The sequence below is a fragment of the Canis aureus genome, chromosome 27, assembly GCF_053574225.1.
Source record: "Canis aureus isolate CA01 chromosome 27, VMU_Caureus_v.1.0, whole genome shotgun sequence".
NCBI classification, from domain to species: Eukaryota; Metazoa; Chordata; class Mammalia; order Carnivora; family Canidae; genus Canis; species Canis aureus.
Window position 1 is genome coordinate 37,314,652 of NC_135637.1, and position 19,128 is coordinate 37,333,779.

Here is a 19,128-nt window from a genome sequence, read left to right on the forward strand (position 1 = left end):
GCCAGCCCTACAAGCGCGGGTACAGGGTCCGCGGCGGCCCGGGCGCCGTGGCCGCATCTGGATAAGCTCCTGCCCACGACGCTCCCGCTCCCGCGCGCAGAGCAGCGCGCCACACGCTTCCCCGGGAGGCCGCCAAGGGCAGGGCCCTGGAAGCCACTTCTCTGGCGGAGCGAGGGGACGGCGGTCCCGGAGCCCAGGGAGGCCGCGGGGCCCTGCGCACAGTACCCGGCAGCGTAAACCCCGCCACTCAGCGCGTCGGGAGGTCGCGGCCGCGGGGTCGGGCTCGGGGTCGTCCCGCGTCCCCGGCCCCAGCAAGGCGCCTGCCCCCCACGCGGCCCTGGGCCAGGCTTCTCAGGCCAGACTTACGTTATGAATTTATTGTACAGGACAAAGGCGTTTTCCAGGTTCCCCTCCTCCAGGTACACAGACGCCATCCTCTCCATCTCCACCCCGGACCGGAAGTAGCGGCGCGGGGCGATGTCCTCCGTGATGGCGATGTTGGCCCCGAGCTTGCTTAGGGCGCGGACGCGCTCCTCTGGGCTCAGCGACACGTCCGTGTGGTCGGGCAGGGCCGCCAGCCTCCTCTGCAAGGCAAGGCCAGAGGCCCTGAGCCCCAGCAGGCGGCGCGGCACGGCGACCCCGCGCCTCTCGGGACGCGCAGGGGGGGACCCCGAGGGGAGGCGCGGCCGTGCACCCCGGGGAGCCAGCAGCGTCCCCAGTGGCGGCGCAGGTGCTGCGGTGCGTCCCCCTGGGGCGCGGGCGCGGCCACGCATGTCCTCACAGGTGAGCCCCCCGGGCCGGGAGAAGAGGGCGGGCGGGGGTGGGGGGCTGTCGCCTGCGCGGGGCCCGGGGCACCTCCAAGCCGCGGTCTCCTTCAGGGTCTCCAGGGATGGGCGTCCCTTGCACAGCAGGCGCCTTGGGGACCCCTGCGGCCTCGGCCACTGAGCCCCCCCGCCCAGTCCCAGAGCAGCCTTTCTGGGCAGAGGGCCACCTCCTTTTCCTTTTTTTTTTTTTTTTTTTTTTTGGTTTTTAAAGATTTTGTCTATTTACTTAACAGAGAGCGAGGGATGGAGGGCACGAGCAGGGCGGGAGCCGAGGAGAAGCCGGATCCCCCCCAAGCGGGGGGGCCCGAGGCAGGACTCGATCCCAGGACCCCGGGGTCACGCCCTGCGCCCAGGGCAGACGCCGAGCCGCGTGGCCGCCCCCCTCCGATTTCTTTTTAACATAAAAAGGCTCTGCAAGCGCCCGAGTGCTCACAGCCCGTGACGGGCACAGGCCCTGGCCGGGGACAATGCGCGGGATCGCCCGCAGAACCAGTGACACGAGGTCACACGCTTGTGTTTTGTGCGTGAAAATAGCATCTGCACACGTCCGGGGAGAACACAACGTGCGCCCCGGGGTACCCGCTCAGCGCAGAGGCCGGCCTCCGGGAAGGCCGAGGCCAACAGCTTTCTGTCTCCTGCTGCCGGCGGCCTCCTGGCGGGCACCTCAGGCTCGCGGGCCGGGCAGCAAGGCCTGAGCCCTGCGGGGGGCGGCGGCCACGTGCGACCCTCAGGCCGGGGACCGGCTGCGCTCACCCACGGCGCGGCACGGGGGCCGGGAGACACCCCCCAGCGTGTCGTGAGCCGGCCCTGCACCCGGGCGGCGACCCCCTAGCGACAGAACCAGAGACCCGACAGCTGCTTCTCTCGGTGGCCCCTGCGGTGGCGGGGAGGGACCCCTGCGGAGGCGTGCCCAGGACCCCTGCCGGTCCCCAGCCCAGGCGGCCCCAGGGCCCCGCTGCCTCCCCTGAAGGCATCCTGCGACCCCTCACGGCCACGGGGCAACCTGGAGCTTCCAGGGCTCCATCACCGACAGCAAGGCGCCCCCGGATCCCCACTCCGGCACCTGGAAGCAACTGAGGCCCGGTGCGGGGGGTGGTGCTGGCCGCAGCACCCACAGCAGCTCCTCCTCCGGCGCCACCCCAGCTCGGGGCACGCTTCCGAGTAGCCAACCTGCCGCACCCCCACAGGCTTTGGCCCGGACGCTGCCCCGGGCAGGGGTGCAGCTGCAGGCACTGGGGGGCTGCACGTGGCCTGGGCCACCGCTTGCCCCTCGCGGTTCAACCGACCGCAGGGCCCCAGTGACATCAGAAAATGATCGGAAATTTTTAAAAAAACTAACTCTGGAAGTAAGCACGTTTCCAAAGGGGGTTTCCAGCCCCCGGGACGCGCACAAGTGGTCTGCTCACTTTTCACTACTGCACGGCCTGCCCCGAACGGTGGTTATTTGTGCACAGCGTCCACCCAGCCCTGCTCCCCAGGACCGTCCCTCGCAGCACAGGCGCTGAGCACGGAGGGACACACGGAGACGTGCAAGGCGGACAGAACCGGGTTCTCTTTCTCCCTGAAAGTAAAAGTAAGATTTCCGTTTCCTGCACTGACTGGTCCTAGCTTCCCAGACTCAGAAGTGATTTCAGAAGGAAACTGGGAAAGAGCCTAGTGTCTCCGTCGACCTAGAAGCTGGGTTCGTGGATCTCGAAGGAAAATACAAAATCTCCCGGGGAGAGGCCTTCGTGCTCCCTTCACGGTGGCCCGCCGTGAACATTTCATCGTCCCTGCAGGACGCCCTAGAAACCCGCCGGCCGCCGGAGGCGCGATGGGGCTCAGCTGCCAGCGTCAGGGGCAACCGAGCATCCTGGAGGATGCCGCGGGCCGGGGCCTGTTTGCTCTGCGGTCCCCGATCCTGCCGGCGATCAGGCCCGCGTGCGTCCATCAGGCCCCAATGGGCTGAGGGCGTCCCACATACTGCTCGGCTGTGCTGTGTGCAGAACCGGGCCACCTCCCCGGGGCGACTGGGCCCCCCGCATGTCCCTGAGCCCCCGGCCCGGCGCCCTCGGGCTCCTGCTCTTTGTACAGCCACTGCACGGGCATGATGGGCATAAAGGGAAGCGCGACACACGTGTGGGCACACGGTCCCACCGTGCCCCGGAGCCCTGGGCCGCGGGGTCAGAGGCTGGCCGCACAGCCTGTGCTGCAGGCACCCACGGCCGGGACAGAGGACGGCACCCGAGGGTGGCCTGGTCCACTGCAGGCTCACACTCTTGTGGATCAAAACGAGTTATTTAGCCGGCTCAGGAGCCACTTGGCAGAGGGCTGCGCGCAGGGTGGACGCCGCACCGCCACCACCTCGGTTCGCACCTGCCGATTGGTCGCTGGGGCTTTAGGCCCCACGGGGGCAGCAGCGGGCGCCACATACCAGGGAGGCCACGGTGAACGGCTGGTCCATGTCGTCGGCCGCAGAGGACCCACTCGCGCTGCGTCCCGGTCACTTCATCTGCGCAGAGACAAGCAGAGCCACAGTTACTTTCTGAGCATCCGACCGCGGAACACAAACCGCAGGGACCGTGTGCCCTGAGTGCTCGGCTGTGGGGGCCTCGAGCCAAGGATGGACCCCAGGACGGAGCCGCAGGACGGAGCCCGGGACGGAGCCCTGGGTGGAGCCCAGGATGGAACCCCATATGGAGCCACAGGATGGAGCCGCAGGACGGAGCCCAGGACGGAGCCGAGGCCATAGCCAAGGCCAGAGACGCAGGATGGAACCCAGGACAGACCCCAGACAGAGCCGCAGGACAGAGCCCAGGACGGAGCGCAGGATGGAACCGCAGGACGGAGCCCAGGACGGAGCCCGGGACGGAGCCCCGGGATGGAGCCCAGGACAGAGCCCGGGATGGAGCCCAGGACAGAGCCCAGGACGGAGCCCCAGGACAGAGCCCCGAGACGGAGCCCCAGGATGGAGCCCGGGACGGAGCCGCAGGCGGCCATGGACCCTCTTCCAAGCGGACCTTCAGGAGCGGCCGGGGGACACGCGGCCTGCTGGCACGCTGCTGCGCTCCCGCACTCAGGACGTGGCTCCAAGGGACAAAGGCCAGGCTGTGGGGGCCGGGAGCCTGGAGCCGGCAGGTGGAGCCCTGCCTCCGGGTCCCCAGGGTGTGGCACCTTCCCTCTGAGTGTGGACGAGAGGCGGCCGACTTGTCACCGAGGGACCTCACCTGCATGTTGGTGTGACGCCCCGGATGAGGGGTTGTGTGGATGTAGGAGGATGTCTAACCAGCGCACCAACTCCTGCTACAGAGAGCTCGGGGCGGGCCTGGCCTAATCAGGTGAAAGCTCTGGGGGCCCAACAGCTCCCCTGCCGGCCCTGCAGACTCAGCCATGGACATTGCTCAGCTGCAGGATCACGGATGCACCCCCCTGCCCCTCGGGAGTCGAAACAGCCCCGATGAGCCCCTACACCTGTCCCCCAGGTGGGCACCGAGCGGAGGACCCGGCTACAAACCCACAGGTAGTAAGTGCAGGTGACGGTGGCAGGAACGACTCAGGGCCTCCCGAGAACTCAAGCGGGTCAGCAGGCGGAGTGGGGTGCGGAGTGGGGTGCCCGGGAAAGTCCCTTGCACACCCGAGGTGACGAGTCTCAGCTTTTGTTGGGACCGTTATGGAGCCTGGGGGAGGGGAAAGTGGAGGGGGGAGGGGGAAGTGGAGGGGGGAGGGGGAAGGGGGAGGAGGAAAGGGGGAAGGGGGAGGAAAGGGGGGAGGGGGGAGAGAGGGTTAGAGAAGGGGAGATGGGGAGATGGGGGTGAGAAGACGGGGGTGGGGAGACGGGGGTGGGGGGAGGTGGGAGGAGGGAGAGGAGGGGAGGGGGGAGCAGGAGCAGGCAGGCAGGGACGCCCATCAGGAGTCCGAGCCGTGGCAAAGCAAGAAGAGAAAGGCAGCGTCTCACTGGCTTAGCTGAGTCCACGCCGCACAGATGCCCCCCCCCCGAGGCCGGGTCCGTTGGGGCAGCGGGATCCCCGTCCTGCCCCACCCAGGACCAGCAAACAGGGCCTCCATCAGGCCCCCTTGCCCGGTGCTCCGCTGGGCCACCTGCACGCTGGGTGCCGGGTGCAGGGGAGGATGAGGAGGAGCCTGGGGAGGACGGAGAAGATCAGGGAGGATGAGGAGGGTGGGGAGGACGGGGAGGATGTAGAGGGCGGGGAGGATGCGGAGGGCGGGGAGGACCCCCTGGGGCGAGAGGCAGTGCTGCCACCACCTGCAGTCACACCTGGGCTCCTCTGGAAGTGCAGGCTCCAGGCTCGGCGGAGGCAGGGTGACGGCAGAGGCAGGGTGACACGGCCTTCAAGGCCCCGCCTGCCCCGCAGCCGCCCCATCCACCTGCCCGTCCGTCCACCTGCCGTGGGTACCTGCCGCGCTCTTCCAGGCTCACGGTCTGCACAGACACAGGGTGCCCCTTGCGGCGGCTCCAACCCCGGCAAGCGTTCCACAGGAGTGCCCAGGGTCACCTGAAGCCGCCCCTACCTCCCTGCACCCTGGGGGGCACCTGGCTGTGACCTCACCGCACCCAGCGCCGCTGCTGCCCCAGCCCCTCCCCGCGTGGCCACCGACACCCAGCTCGCTCCTGCCTACACGGCCTTCTAAGGGGGACAGGGGTGGGGGCGGGGGGGCCTGGATTGCTGGTCGAGCTGAGCTGTGAGCACTGCCCGCAGGGGGGAGCCGAGCAGGAGCCGCAGGAAGCCCTGAGCACCCCCAGCTGGGCCCAGGGCGACGGCACAGGCGGGTCCCACTGGGGGGACGGGGCAGGTCCGCCTCCCAGCCAACACCTCACATTCCCCAGAGTCACGGCCCAAGAGCACGATTCCTCTTGAATTGGAGCCTGGGGTCCCAAAGGGAGGTCCAAGTGTTGCTCATGGCCCTGGAGGGCAGGGTGGCAGCGGCTCTAGATGCCACCCTGGGGTGAAAAGGGAGCGTCAGGGGTGCCTGTGGGGCTGCAGGGTGCAATGTCCACCTCGGGCCTAGGCCGTGTCCCCGGGTCCTGGGATCAAGTCTCACATCGGGCTCCCACCCAGGCTCCAAGGCCTGAGCCGGTCGGGCCCATGGAGCCCAGAGGTGCAGGGTCCCAGCACCGGGGCTCCCACCCGGGCTCCAGGCACAAACTGCAGGACCGCAGCCTCTCCCCCTGCACAGGGGCGGAGAAGGGCAGGCAAGGAGAAAGGACACTGTGTAACCCAGAGCCCGATGCTCGGTGTCAGCGACGGGCCACAGCACCATCCGCGTGCCCCGGTGAGGAAGCCCGGGCGCAGAACAGGTGAGCAACCCGAGCAAGTGGCGAGGCGGGGACTCCGAAGTAGGGGCAGAGGATCCCTGGCGTCGGCTCAAGCAGCATTTGATAGTTGATGCTGAAATCAGGGCAAGGCTGGTCTTGGTGCTTGGATAAGAATGACAGGATGCGGACGTGACATGTCACGCCTTCGATGACCTGGACCACGAACACAGGGAGGTGGCTGGCGGCGTGGGGGGCCGGGCGGCTGGGGAGAAACGTCACAGATTGGCTGGATGCTTTAAGGGTCATTGGAATATTCAGGTTTTCTGCTTTCTCCTGGAGCCCATTTTAGTTAGCTCAAGTTTTCTAATTGTGTCCCATTTTATCTGTTTTTCAAATGCAGATAATCAGAGCTCTCCTCAGAGGGTCTCAATTATTCACGGGTCCCGGGGCGCCTGCGCCTCAGCCGGTGAGGTGTCAAACCCTTGGTTTCAGCTCAGGTCGTGATCCCAGGGTCACGGGCTCGATGAGGCTCACGCTGGGGGGGGGGAGAGTCTGCTTGAGATGCTCTCTCTGTGTGCCCCGTCCTCCCCACTCACCCACTCGCTCTCAAATAAACAGATTTTTAAATAAGTAAATAGTGGGTCTGTAGTTATGCCTCCCTATTCATTCCTAATGCTATTTATGGGTTTTCCTCTTTCTTCCTGGGTTAACATTGTCAGAAATTTAGCTACTTGGCTAACGTTTTTCTTTTTTCTTTTCTTTTTTTTGGAAAATGTTTTTCAAAGAATCAACTTTGGGTTGGTTCATCCTGCAACCTTATTTTTATTAACTTCTGTCCTTATTTTTATTATTTCATTACTCTCACCATATCTAGAATTAAGATACCAGTTCATTTTTAGCTACTTTTTTTTTTTTTTTTTAAGATTCTGTTTATTTGAGAGACAGTCTGAGTGGGGGCAGGACGGAGAAGCAGCCGCCCCGCTGAGCAGGGAGCCCGACGTGGGGCTTGATCCCGGGACCCTGAGATCGTGACCTGAGCCGAAAGCAGGTGCTTAATCAACTGAGACCCTTAATCCTCACTTCTTGAGGATTGTTCCTTGTTGTCTATGTTCTATGATTTGCCAGTAAATGTACTTAAGCAGAGAAAAGGAAGAGATGACATTTCAGTTCAGCATAACAACTATCTGATCCACAATCTTCTCTCTGCCAAAAAGATAAAAGGGTGTTGATTCCTTTCACTTATATTTTATGCACAATGACTGGCTGGCTGTGGACTGACCGCCTGTGCTCATCCCATCAAGAGCCCCCCTCAGTGCTCAAAGGGCATTTCATGTGCTCACAAATGTGCTAATTTAGGATTCCATTTTTTTTTTTCCCTTAATGAGACGGTCCGATTGATACGCATCATAAAACACTTAAGAGAATGAATTTGAGCTCTCGGGGAGAAATTCATATTTGTGCACAATTATTTTGTCATCTTAAATCCACATGAACATGTTGATTTTGTTATTCTGCTAGAGAGGTACTAAAATTTCCTGGAAATGATGCCTTCTAAAAATAAGCCACCTCCCCCCCCCAAAAAAAGAAAAGAAAAGAAGCCACCCGTAAGCCACTCAGCTTTAATGTATATTTTAACATACTTCCCTTTTTTGCTGCAATAAGCTTGTAACAAAATACCATCCAGGAGTTATCTAATTCCACGAGGCACAGTGAGCCAGAATAAATTTTTAAAATAACATCATCTTTTTGCCTGCCAGTTGCCTGAAGCTCAGAGATGCAAGGTCAGTGCTCGGGCATTATTAATCAATTTAATTTCATTCTCATGAATTTCCTGAGGACGGGCCATGACCAAGATGCCCTGAGCCCGGCACGACTACTCAAAAGCAAAAGCTCTCCTTTTGGAGAAATGGAGGAGCACGTCTCCGATGGTCTCCGATGCTCCCCGACCACAGGAACCGCAGCCGTTCCACGCGTCCCCCGCACGGCAGCTCTCACGGTTTGGGTTTTGCACGAGAAAACCTCATCGATGCAGGAGGCCAACGCAAAATAGGCCGTGTCCTTCCTCAGGCCGGCCTGGCCGCCCCCCTGATGGTGCTCAGCGAGCCCCGCACGCGGCCTCAGCTGCCGGGCCTGTGTGCTCAGCTCTCACCCCCTCCGGTCTCCAGGCCCACGGCCGACGCCCCCGCTCTGACGCGGGGCTGCCTCCGAGTGTGGCTCCTCGACCACCTCCACCACAACTCCTTGGTAGAGCAGGAGAGTGGTTGCCAGGTCTCTATTCTCATCAGGCCGCCCAGCAGTTCTGGACGCACACCCAGACCCGAGGCTCACGACACCGGCCACACTGCTCCAAGGCAGTTACGAGCAACCTCCTGAAAGCCTGGCCTGGATCAGCTGCGTGTTTTCTGCCGTGGAACAAGCTCCTGCCGTGGGCTCTGCGAAGCAGAGGTGTCTGTCCCCCGACACCCGTCCTCACCCTGCATCTCAACTCTCCGTGTCCTGCCTTTCCTGCTAACACACCTTCATTCCTTCCCCGGGACACGTCTTGTCATGACTCGGACTGACGCTCCATCTGAGCCTCAGCACCGTGTCTTCAAATCTCTTCCATCTGCTTCCACCGGGACACCCAACTGATCTCGCACCCGGGATGCCCCAAGGCTAACTACATCTTTCCTGCAAATACCTCTGGCTCCCAGTAAATCCAGTCGTCGGTTTACGTGTACGACGTTATTTACGAACCAACAGCCTGTGCTAGGCGCTAGCGACGCAACAGTGACCAGAGAGACAGATCCTAACGGATCTTCCGACACAAACATTCTGCGAGGGGCAGGGTGAGGCAGAGATGCGTGGTAACCGCTACTGAGACAAAATACAGGAAACAGAGACAGCTATGCATTCTTTTTCTTGAAAAAAAAAAACAAAGCAAACCTTCAGAAACAAGCGTGTCCTCCTCAGTGCACGGGGAGGCAGCTTTTGCCCCATCACTGGTGACGTCAACTTGGATCTCTTGTTTAAATCACGGCTGCCAGGCCCCTTCCTTGTAAAGATTCTATATTTTTCCTTTGTGAGTAACTTCAGGAACCTGCAAATACACCTTGGCCCCTAATTTTAGCATCGAAAGGTGATTGTTGCCTGAACAATGATTACCGTGCGTCTGAAAATGGTGCATTTTCTATTTCCATCCTCCGTCCGACATTTCTTAGTTTAGGTGGCATTTTCGGTCGAAGGATGTTTAAGTTTTGTACAAAATGTTTACATTTCAGCCTGTAAGATGGTTCCATCTTTTCTTTATGGTATCTGAGTTTTTTCATCATTTTTATAAAAGGTCTTCAAACTCACTAATGCCAAAAATATTTCCTAACGTGTTCACCAACCTCTTCTTCCAGTAGTTTTGTGGTTGGGTGTATATTTTTTAAGATGTCATTCATTCATCTGAGAGAGCGCACAAGCAGAGGGAGCTGCAGGCAGAGGCAGAGGGAGAAGCCGACTTCCCGCTGAGCTGGGAGCCCGACACTGGGCTCGAACCCGGGACCGCGAGAGCATGACCGGAGCCGAAGGCAGACGCTTCACCGACGGAGCCCCCAGGCGCCCGCGGTTGGATAGTTTTGAATCTGTGTGGAATTCACGTTTCTGCGAGGAGTTTAGACACGGCTACAGTTTCCCTTTGCATCAGGCGAAGCCTCAATTACCCTGAGCTTCTTATGTAACTCGCAACTCTGCGACACGAAGCCTGGAGGGGGACACGCAGCTACTGGGGGGAGTGCGGGAGAGCCCCAAACCTTGGAAGCTGAGCGGACCTCCCGGGGTTCCGGAGCAAAAGCAGGCAGCGGAACCGCCGGCACGGACGCTGGCACAGACAGTCACCACATCAGGGTGGCACTTGCGACTTGTGCCGAGGAAAGGTCCCCTCCTCCTGAACAGCGCCAACCGCTCGTCAATCGCACAAAACCTGGTGAGCCCTGGAGACAGCTCCGTGTGCCCGCCGCCCGGTCCACACCCGCCTGCCGCTGTGCACCGCACGCACTCGCACACTCATGAAGAAACGTCAGGCCACACGGGTGGAGGCCGTTCCATAAAGCCAACGGCTACTGCTCTTCACAAGTGTCAAGATGATGGAAGACAGGGAGGGACTGTTCCAGATTCAAAGACACTACTAAGGGCCCGTGGGAGGCTCCGGAGGGGGGAGCGGCTGCCTTCAGCCCAGGCTGTGACCCCGGGGGCCCGGGATCGAGTTCTGCATCGGGCTCCCCGCAGGGAGCTGCTTCTCCGTCTGCCTGGGTCTCTCATGAGTAAATAAATAAAATGTTTAAAAAATAATAAAATAAAATAAAAGAGTCCACAGAGACGAGACAACTGAATGCCAGGCACAGTCCTGCAGGGGACCCAATCCTGGATCGGAAGGACGCTGGGGAAATAAATGCGAATAAGATCTGTGCATCGGACAATAACAAGGGGATGGTATTACTCTCCCGATTTTGAGAACTACTGTGATCACGTAGACTGTTAATATTTCGAGGAGGGGGGTAAGGGATATACAGAAATTCCATGTATTTTTTTAGAAATCTGACATGCTTTTATTTTATTCTTTTAAGAGACCCACGGGGAGAGGCAGAGATGCAGGCAGAGGGAAAAGCAGGCTCCCTGCAGGGAGCTCGACGTGAGACTCGATCCCAGGACCCCGGGGTCACGCTCTGGGCCGCAGGGAGATGCTCAGCCGCTGAGCCCCCGGGCGCCCAAATTCCTTCAACCTTAACAAGGTTTCCTGTTTGATTTAGGAGACGTTTGGCTCCTGCCTCGCTGGCGTCCCGGGGGCCGTGGGGACGAGGGCTGGCGTGGCCTGTGGCCCAGCGACGCACGAGGGGCCAGAAGCGGGGGCGGGAGTGCGGAGAGACACCGAGGCCCCGCGGCTCCTGCCCTGCGGCAGGTGGGCGCCCGGGAGGCCGCGTCCGGAGCCCGCGGGGAAGCTCGGCCGTCTTCTTACGTCGGGTTTAAACTCACAAAATCAAAAAAACAAAAACGAGACCCCACAGCTCTTTAAGAAGAACTGAACGCCCGTGACATGGGACCGTGTGACTGATGCGGAACGTGAGGCCGCGCAGCGCGGTGTGGGGACAGGTGAGATTCGAGGCGTGAGGGCTTTCCCCGAAGCAGCGCCCGTCACCCCGTCACCCCGTCACCCCGTCACCCCGTCCACGAGCAGGCAGGACCGCGCGGCACAGGCGCTGCCTGGGAGTCGCTGTGAGAACAGGCCTGAGGGCCCAGCGGTTCAGGGGAGCGGCCACCCGCGGACCCACCTGCCCACCCGCCGTCTGGCCGCCTCCCCCGTTAGAACGCGCCTCTTACCCCTAAACCGCGTTACTTCCACGAGTCTAAAAATAGCTAAAATCGCTCGGCTCTAAGTCCAGATAATATTCTGAATAAAAACGGTTATTTTTTTTAATTGATTGGAGAGGGAGAGGAGCCAGCGAGCGTGGGGGGGCCGGGTCTGCGCGGACCCCGCGAGGCTCGGTCCGTGACCACGACGGCTGTCTGAGCGCCGGGGGCCGTGGGCACGACGGCTAGGACATGTCCTCGTAAGGCCACCGCGGCCAGGAAGGGAGGGTGCGCGGCGCTGGGGTGGACACGGGCGGGCGGCACGGACGGCTCCGCCCCACAGACACGCAGCAGTGCGCGGCCCAGCCCCTCTGTCCCAAGGCCCAGACAGGTGAGCGTGTCAGAGGACGGTCAGCATGCGACACGCGTCACGCCGTGTCCGCACACACGCACACGACACTGCTCCCTCACACCACGGAGGCCTCGTGTGCAGCCCCCCCAGCAGGAGCCCGGGCGCCGAGATGCACCAGGGCCCACGCCAACCGCAGTCCAGCGGCTTCCCAAGCCCATGTGGGAACACACGTGGGGCCTCGTGACCGGGAGCTCCCCGCACAACACCCGGACGCCCAGGACAGCTGGCGGGGGCTTCGGCGGTGGTCCCCAGAGCAATGCTGCGCAGACACGGCCGACTCCACGGGGGAAGTGACAGGACGCCGGAGCCCGCAGGCCTGGCCCGTGTGCATGCCCAGCCCGTGTGCAGGCCCAGCCCGTGTGCAGGCCGCATGGGGGGCCAGGGCCGGGCCACCGTCTGCCCACAGCCCACTGCCATCCTAGGTGGCCTGGCGCTCGGGTCTGCGGGTTCTTCATCCGTCAGGGACGCCCACCGCGTGCCATCGCTCTAGGGGCCATGGTGACAACGCCGACAGCACCCAGGACGCCGGGAACCCCGAGACGCCCTTCCCTGTGCGCCCACTGAGCCCTGCCCTGAGGCTGGGGACACACAACGGGACACCCGGCCGAGAAACGAAGAGGCCCGGGCTCGTAGGCGCCCGCGAGCTGCCCGAGGACACGTGGCCATCGGCGCCAGGAGGGACTCGAGCTTCTCGGCGCTCGGCGGCCCGTGAGGTGGCGCGCGTGACGGTTTTGCGCAGCGTCCGGCTCTGCCACACGTCCAAGGGCCACCCTTTCTTCCTAGGCCTCTGCCAGGCGTCTGCGAGCCGGCCGGGGGACAGCGATGGCAAGTTCCTGCCGGGCACTGAGGCAGGTCCGGGTGGTTCCCTCCCCAGTGTCGCCAGGATGCCTGGCAGGCCTGTCACTCTGCGACGCGACGTCCCACCGCCCTCCCTCCCCTCCATCCTCCACCTGCCAGACTGTCCCTTGCAAGGCCACCATCGTCCCCTGCAAGGCCACCGTCAGCCCACACCTCTCAAGGAACCTCCTGGCAATTGGCCGCCTCACCTCCCGAAACCCCCTCCCGGGCCACGCAGGGCCCTCGGGGCGGGGGACAAACAGGCCACCCGGGGACGGGGCTGCAGCGCCTGTGGGCCCAGCAGGTGCTCACCGGCCGGCTGCGCCAAGAGCGGCTCCTACGTTACCTCCAAACGGTGATGAGCGATGTTTTATTTGACATATTTACTTCGCACACAGCCCAGCAGAAGACGCTTCAGGATCTCACCTGATTTTTTTTGCTCAGAATGAAACAAGCTTGAGTGAAAGACACACGGGGAAGGACGTCAGAGAAAATGCACATTCTTGATGCGCACTAGAAGGCTAACACCCTAACATCCGGGGACATTTCAGGCAGCGTTCTGACCTTTGACCCTGAAACTAGATCATGAGCCACAGGGCAAACATCTAGGGACTGGGGACCGAAACTGACGTTGTTTAAAAAAAAAAAAAAGAAGAAGAAGAAGAAGGAAAGAAAAAAAAAAGGTCTAACAGCCTTAATAGTTGAGCTCAGATACCGCACCCACTTCCATGAGTACCTTAAACGGCTAAGTAGAGCGGCGCGGGGCGGGGGGGGGGGGGGGGGGGGGGGGGGCGGGGGGGGGGCCTCTGGGGTGGAGCATCTGCCTTGGGCCCAGGGCGTGACCCTGGGGTCCCGGGATTGAGTCCCACATGGGGCTCCCTGCAGGGAGCCTGCTTCTCCCTCTGCCTGGGTCCCTGCCTCTCTCTCTGTCTCTCTCATGAATCAATAAATAAAACCTTTGGAAAAAAAAAAAAAGGCCGGAGCAAACCAAGGCGGATATGAATCACTGCACTTACACCGAGGCGCTGCTGTTGATAACCGTAAGCCACCAAGTAACCCGCGGTCGGATCTAAGGTCCCTAGAGCAACCGCATCCACGGACAAACAACACGGACTTCATTTAAAATTTTTGAAAGCCAGACACCACGTGCTGGGCGGACTTAGCAGTCCGCCAGACGCTTACCTGGCTCCCCACTCGCGCGGGGGTGCACGACTGTACTGGAAGTTCACCTGATCTGCCTGCAAATGCAAACAGCGTCCGGTGTGGCTGCATCCAGATCATTCCCGAGCCGGATGTTCTGATGTTCTGGTTCAGCTCCGGGCTTCTGAACGTTGCTCATGTGTCCTGCTGCCTGGCTGCGTGTGGGTGGCTGGAACGGGCACGGTGACAGGTGCCCACGGGGTGCTGACCGCTGCCTTTGTCCTGGTGGGGTCCTGACGTGCCTGGGGCCTGGGGTCCTGGGTCCTGACGAGGTTGGCCTGGGTGGGTCGGGCTCCGGTTGGAGGAGGTGACGGGTACCTTGTAGCATGTTGGGGCGAGGAACGAGCCGCACTGGAGGGTGGTCAAGCCGAACCGGGACGGTGCCCACTTCAGAGTCCCCAGCACTGGCCGGGCAGCTGTGACCGTCTAGCCCCAGGGACCTCAGGCTGACTCCAATACTCCCGAGGATCACACTGAGTCATTTGTCACCGTTCCCACCCTGGTGACAGGTCGCGAATCCCACACAGGCTGGAGTAAAGAGCGCTGGTGTCGCAGAGTCATGAAGCCAGAGGAGGAGGATGCGTCTTGCTGGTGAACGTACCTTTGGGGGTGGGGGGATCCCCGGCGCCTCTCACGCTCCTCCTCCCCCTCCTGTAGTGAGCAAGAGCTACCAGGCTTTTCTTTTTCTTTTTCTTTCCTTTCTGACTTCCTGGATCGTGCCCGTCAAGCAGGCCTGGGAAGTGTCCGTACGGGGCTGTGCCCAAGCCCTGCTCAGCCACGTCCCGTGCACGGAAAGTCAAAGAGTAAAAAGCGGCAGCGGCTGCACCAACGTCTAGCTAGGCCAGTCGCGTCAGCTGCGCCCCAGGACCTGCCGCCGACCTGCCGCCGACCCGGAGCGGGGAGCGGGGAGCGGGGAGCGGGGAGCGGGGGGCGGGGAGCCTCTTCCTCCGAGGCCCTGACGCGCGGACACGGACCCTGGGGGGGCGCCGGGGGGCGAGGGGCCCGGAACGGGCGGCCCCGCGGGAGCAGGAGAGCAGGAGGCGGCGTCCAGGGGGCTCGGCGCAGGCCTGCCCCGGTGACCTTGGGGCTGACCCCGGGCCCAGCGCGGCGGCCCCGCCCCCTCCCCCGCCCCCGCCCTGGGCCTGCGCCCCGCGGGGGGCTGCGCTGCCGACCTCGGCCGGGTCCCGGGAGCCCCCGCCCCCGCCCCCGCCCCCCGCCCGGCTCCTGGGTGGTTGGCTGCGCGCCCCTGCGCACCCCTGCGCGCCCCTGCCCTGGCCTCTCCGGCTCCGCCTCGGCCGCGTGGATGGCGCCGGGGCCTCCGGGGGGCACAGAGCGACGCCCGCCCGCGGGGCCCCACCGGGTCGGGGCCGGGGACCACCCCCCCGCGGAGCGTCGGCCCGGCCCGGCCCGGTCCCCGCGACCCCGCCCCCCCACCCCGCCGAGGGGTCGCCCCCGGGCCCCCCCGCCCCCCCCCGGCCCCGCGCGCTCACCGCCCGCCGGCTCCTCCCCGCGGCGGCGCTGCCCCTGGGGCCCCCGCATCCGGGCCGTGCCGCCGCGCCCCGCCCGGCCTCCTGCAGGACCGCCCCGCCCCCAGCCCCGAACCCGCGCCGGGCGGGGCCCCAGAGCTCTCGGCGGGGCGGCGGGGAGGGCCGTGGCTGCGCGTCCCGACCCCCCCCGCCCCGAGGTCGCAGGTGCCGCACGCGGGGAGCCCCGCCCCCTGCCCCCCGCCCCCTCCCCCCCCGGGCCCCCCCCGCGGCGCGGCTCCTCCTGGCCCCTCGGGTCGCGCCCTGGGAGCGGCGGGGCTGCCCCGGCTGAGCGGCTGAGCGGCCCGGGCCCAGCACGGCCACCTCCAGGGCCTCGTCCCCGCGTTTGCATTTCTTTTTTAATGTATTTTTAAAATATTTTTACTTATTTATTCATGAGACACACAGAGAGAGGCAGAGACCCAGGCGGAGGCAGGAGCAGGCCCCATGCGGGGACCCGGGTCACGCCCTGGGCCAAAGGCCGAGGCTCCACCGCCCCACCCCGCCGTCCCCACCGCCCCCCCCCCCGTTTCAATTTTTAAAATGCAAAGGTTTAAAAATAAATAAATTAAAATAAAATAAAATAAAAAAACTCCTGGAGGCGGCCTGCAGCCCTCATTTTTGAAAAGCAACGGTGTCATTGCTCTTCTGATTTCGGATTCAGTTCCAAATTTTAAAATCAGAGAATTTCACAGAAACTCAGACTTTCCGCACGTTCTGGAACGTTGAACAAGCCGTGACCCTCGGCTCACGGGGGCTCTAGTAACGGTCAGCCAGAGCCGGATGCAGGAGTCCCCTCTACCCTGGGAGGATGCTCCTGGGTTTTCCACGGTCTCCCCCACTCCTGTACCCCCCGCCCCGCTGACTTTTGAAGATGTGATTCACCCTGGAGTCTGCCGTTCTGGACTAGACATCCCATGACCTAGACAACCTAAAAAAAAAAATCAGTTGTGATTAAGTTTAACCAGATTTCTAACAAAATATGATGAAACAAACAAGTTTACATAAATATTCAGAGTGGTCATTGACCCAAGGCTTCCTACCCAGACTCCAAACTCTCCAAAAAGCCAGAACGGCCCAAAGCTCCCTGTCTCCATTCTCCAGCATGGATGGCGCTGTCGTGTGACCTAAGTCCATCCCATCGGAGATTCCCATCCAGGCCCTTGAAGCCAGAGTCTATGACTCAAACAACAGACATTCTGGAAAAAGTATCATCATTATATACAGGGTGGTTTTGCGGCCCTGGGCAGCGGTGCCAGAAGTGACATTTGGACAAACCCAGTGGCGATACCAGTGGCGTCCCGGGTGCTGTGACATGTTCGGATGCCAACTACCAAGTTCCCCTGCCTGTGTGGTGAACCTGGGTCTCCTACCTGCTGCCCCTCCAAGACGTCTCTCTTCTGATGAAGTCATCAGAACTGGTTTCAGCGTTTGCCACCAAAACTCCGACACAGTGACTTTCGGGATGTGTCAGCCCGGCCTCCTTTTCACTAATGGAATTAATGAGAAGTGGGCACAAGTAGATTTGTTCAGCTTTTATCTTGGAATTTTAAAGTGTTCCATAATTTTACTTGCACTTAAAAAAAAAAAGATTTTATTTATTTGAGAGACAGAGAGAACTCAAACGGGGAAGGAGCAGACAAAGAGGGACAAGAAGGACCCCACCCCACCTGCTGAATGGGGCTGACCCCAGGACCCGGAGATCATGACTGGCCAGAGGGGAAGGAAGTCAGATGTTCGACCCTCAAGTCACCCACGCTCCCTTTTACATGCACTTTTAAAGATTTTATGTCACTATGAGTCCGACATGCATTGTTTTTTTTAATGTAGGATAACAGTATTAGCGAGGACGGTGTGTAAATGAACACCCCCTCAGTACTGGTGGGGGGCAGGGAAAGGAGCCCCTCAGCCTTTGATGCACGGCCGCGGAGAGGAGTCTCGGTCTGTTAACAGAAGCTGGGAAATGGAGCCTTTCCCCCAAGTAATTCCACTTCCAGGAAGGCATTGGGCCTATGGAAATCTGAAACGGGAAATAAGATTTCTCCTTGGGAAAAAAAAAAGATTTCTCCTTGAGACATTGCACATCAGCTTTAGGCTCGAGTCAGCTTTATGGTGAGCTCCAAACGACATTGCGGCTGCCCGTGATCCAACGTTAATGATACAAAATGGCGCCCGCGTATGGCCCCAACTAGGTTGAATCACAGGAAGAAAATCTAGAATTTATTAAAATTACCCCTGGAGATCGGCCACGGGCAATTATGCTTGCCTGCTTTGCACTTTACTAGGACTTTCATGTCCTCTAATGGGCCTGCCTGCCTCTTCTGGAGGAAAAAAGAATATTTAATAATTAAAAACAAACAGAATTGGTAGCCTGAAAAAATATGAGGTTCTGTTTATCACAGGGCCTCATTCATCATGGGCTCATAATCAGTATTTGAGGTAGGAACGGACCTAGAAAGAAGGGAGGGAGGGAGGTAGGAGGGGCCGCCCTGCCTCACGGCGATGAGTTCAGGGACTGAGATTCCTCTGCCGCCTGCTGAGGTGATGGCACGCAGAGAAGCGAGGCCTTGGCCGTTGCTTTAGTACGTAAGGCTGCGTTCTAACTGCGGCATGTGGCAACCCACTGACCGTCCTTCTCGTTAGAGGACTAACCCGGAGTCCGCCGTCAGGTACTTTCCGGTCCCGGGACGTGGGAGGTAGATCTGAGAAGGTGGAGGAACCACAGGACGCTGGTGTCAAGACCAAGACGCCCTCGTCGGCCGCTGGGTGGCTGCTCTGTGGGGTGTGGCCTCTCTGCGGCCCCCAGAGTCCAAGAGTTTGGAAGGGTCGCTAACGGCCACATCTGTTGACCTCCTCCGAGAATCCTATTTGTTGGAACTCAAGGTACAAAGATTAAGGGTTGAAGGTAGGAAACCACCGTTACATTTGCGCACCCCTGTGGCCGGCGTCTGCACGTAAAGCAATAGTCCCCGGGGCCGGGTGACAACCATCCTCACCCGGGGGCCTTGCTGAGTCTGCACGGCCTGGAGTCTTTGGTCTTTGTCTGCAACGTCCTGGCTGCCAAGTCAAGGGAAAGGCCAGAGCTCTGGTGCTCAGACGCTTCCACTGGGAGGTACGTTCACCCCAGGGAATATGTGCCTAAAAACGTGCGCCTCGGGCATCATCACGTTCCAAAACCACATGTTCTTAAAATTAGGGGGTTTGCTGTTGTTCATCCCAGTGGCCCTCAAAGCTCCCTGGAGTCCCCGATGGTCTGCAGGGTCATTGGAAGAGCGTGCCAGGAAGTCCCGCACACCGCGGAGCCAGGAGGTTCTAAACGACCGAGTCCTCGTTTGAGGAATCCTATCAGAACGAGGCAACCAGTCTGCGTCCTGGATCCCAGGACGTAAGTGCTCCAAAAACAGGCGCTGCGGGCACACTTGACTTTTCCCGTCTGTGAGAGTTCAGAGCTCCCTTGCGGGTAGTTGCTCCGGGCTGGGATTATTTTATGTCCGTCAGGCTCCTGTGGGCCTATGCACACCCGGTGAGCCTTGCAAATTCCCGGATCCGGGGCTTTTCCGTCTTCCTGAGCTTGGTTTTCCCCTGGAAATATGGGAATGCAGGCTTCGGGGAGCGCAGAAGCAGCCAGTGACTACGCCAGCATCCTGCAAGCCCTCGTGTACCTCGTGGGTCTAAGACTTGCCGTCAGACATCTCGACACCCAAGCAGACCTTTGACGAAAATGTAAATTCTCTCTTCGGCTGATGTTATCTGATCCCTGGATTTGGG

At 61.0% G+C, this 19,128-nt stretch overlaps 1 protein-coding gene across 4 annotated transcripts in view; it reads right to left on the bottom strand.

Moving 5' to 3' along the window:
- Positions 1-15,429, bottom strand: part of STAMBPL1 (STAM binding protein like 1) — a 28,372-nt gene extending 12,943 nt beyond the window's left edge. Inside the window, exons 1-5 of one of the 4 annotated variants that reach the window (XM_077874812.1) lie at positions 13,820-14,739; positions 5,080-6,340; positions 4,322-4,480; positions 3,238-3,315; positions 367-584 (exon numbers count right to left, since the gene is read on the bottom strand). In XM_077874812.1, the coding sequence (XP_077730938.1) occupies positions 367-584; positions 3,238-3,267 (248 nt within the window). In that variant the 5' untranslated portion in view covers positions 3,268-3,315; positions 4,322-4,480; positions 5,080-6,340; positions 13,820-14,739. Of the gene's footprint in view, positions 1-366; positions 585-3,237; positions 3,316-4,321; positions 4,481-5,079; positions 6,341-13,819; positions 14,740-15,327 lie in introns of those variants that run through there. The other 3 variants (XM_077874811.1, XM_077874813.1, XM_077874810.1) reach the window with 3 other exon arrangements.
- Positions 15,430-19,128: the final 3,699 nt, after the last annotated feature.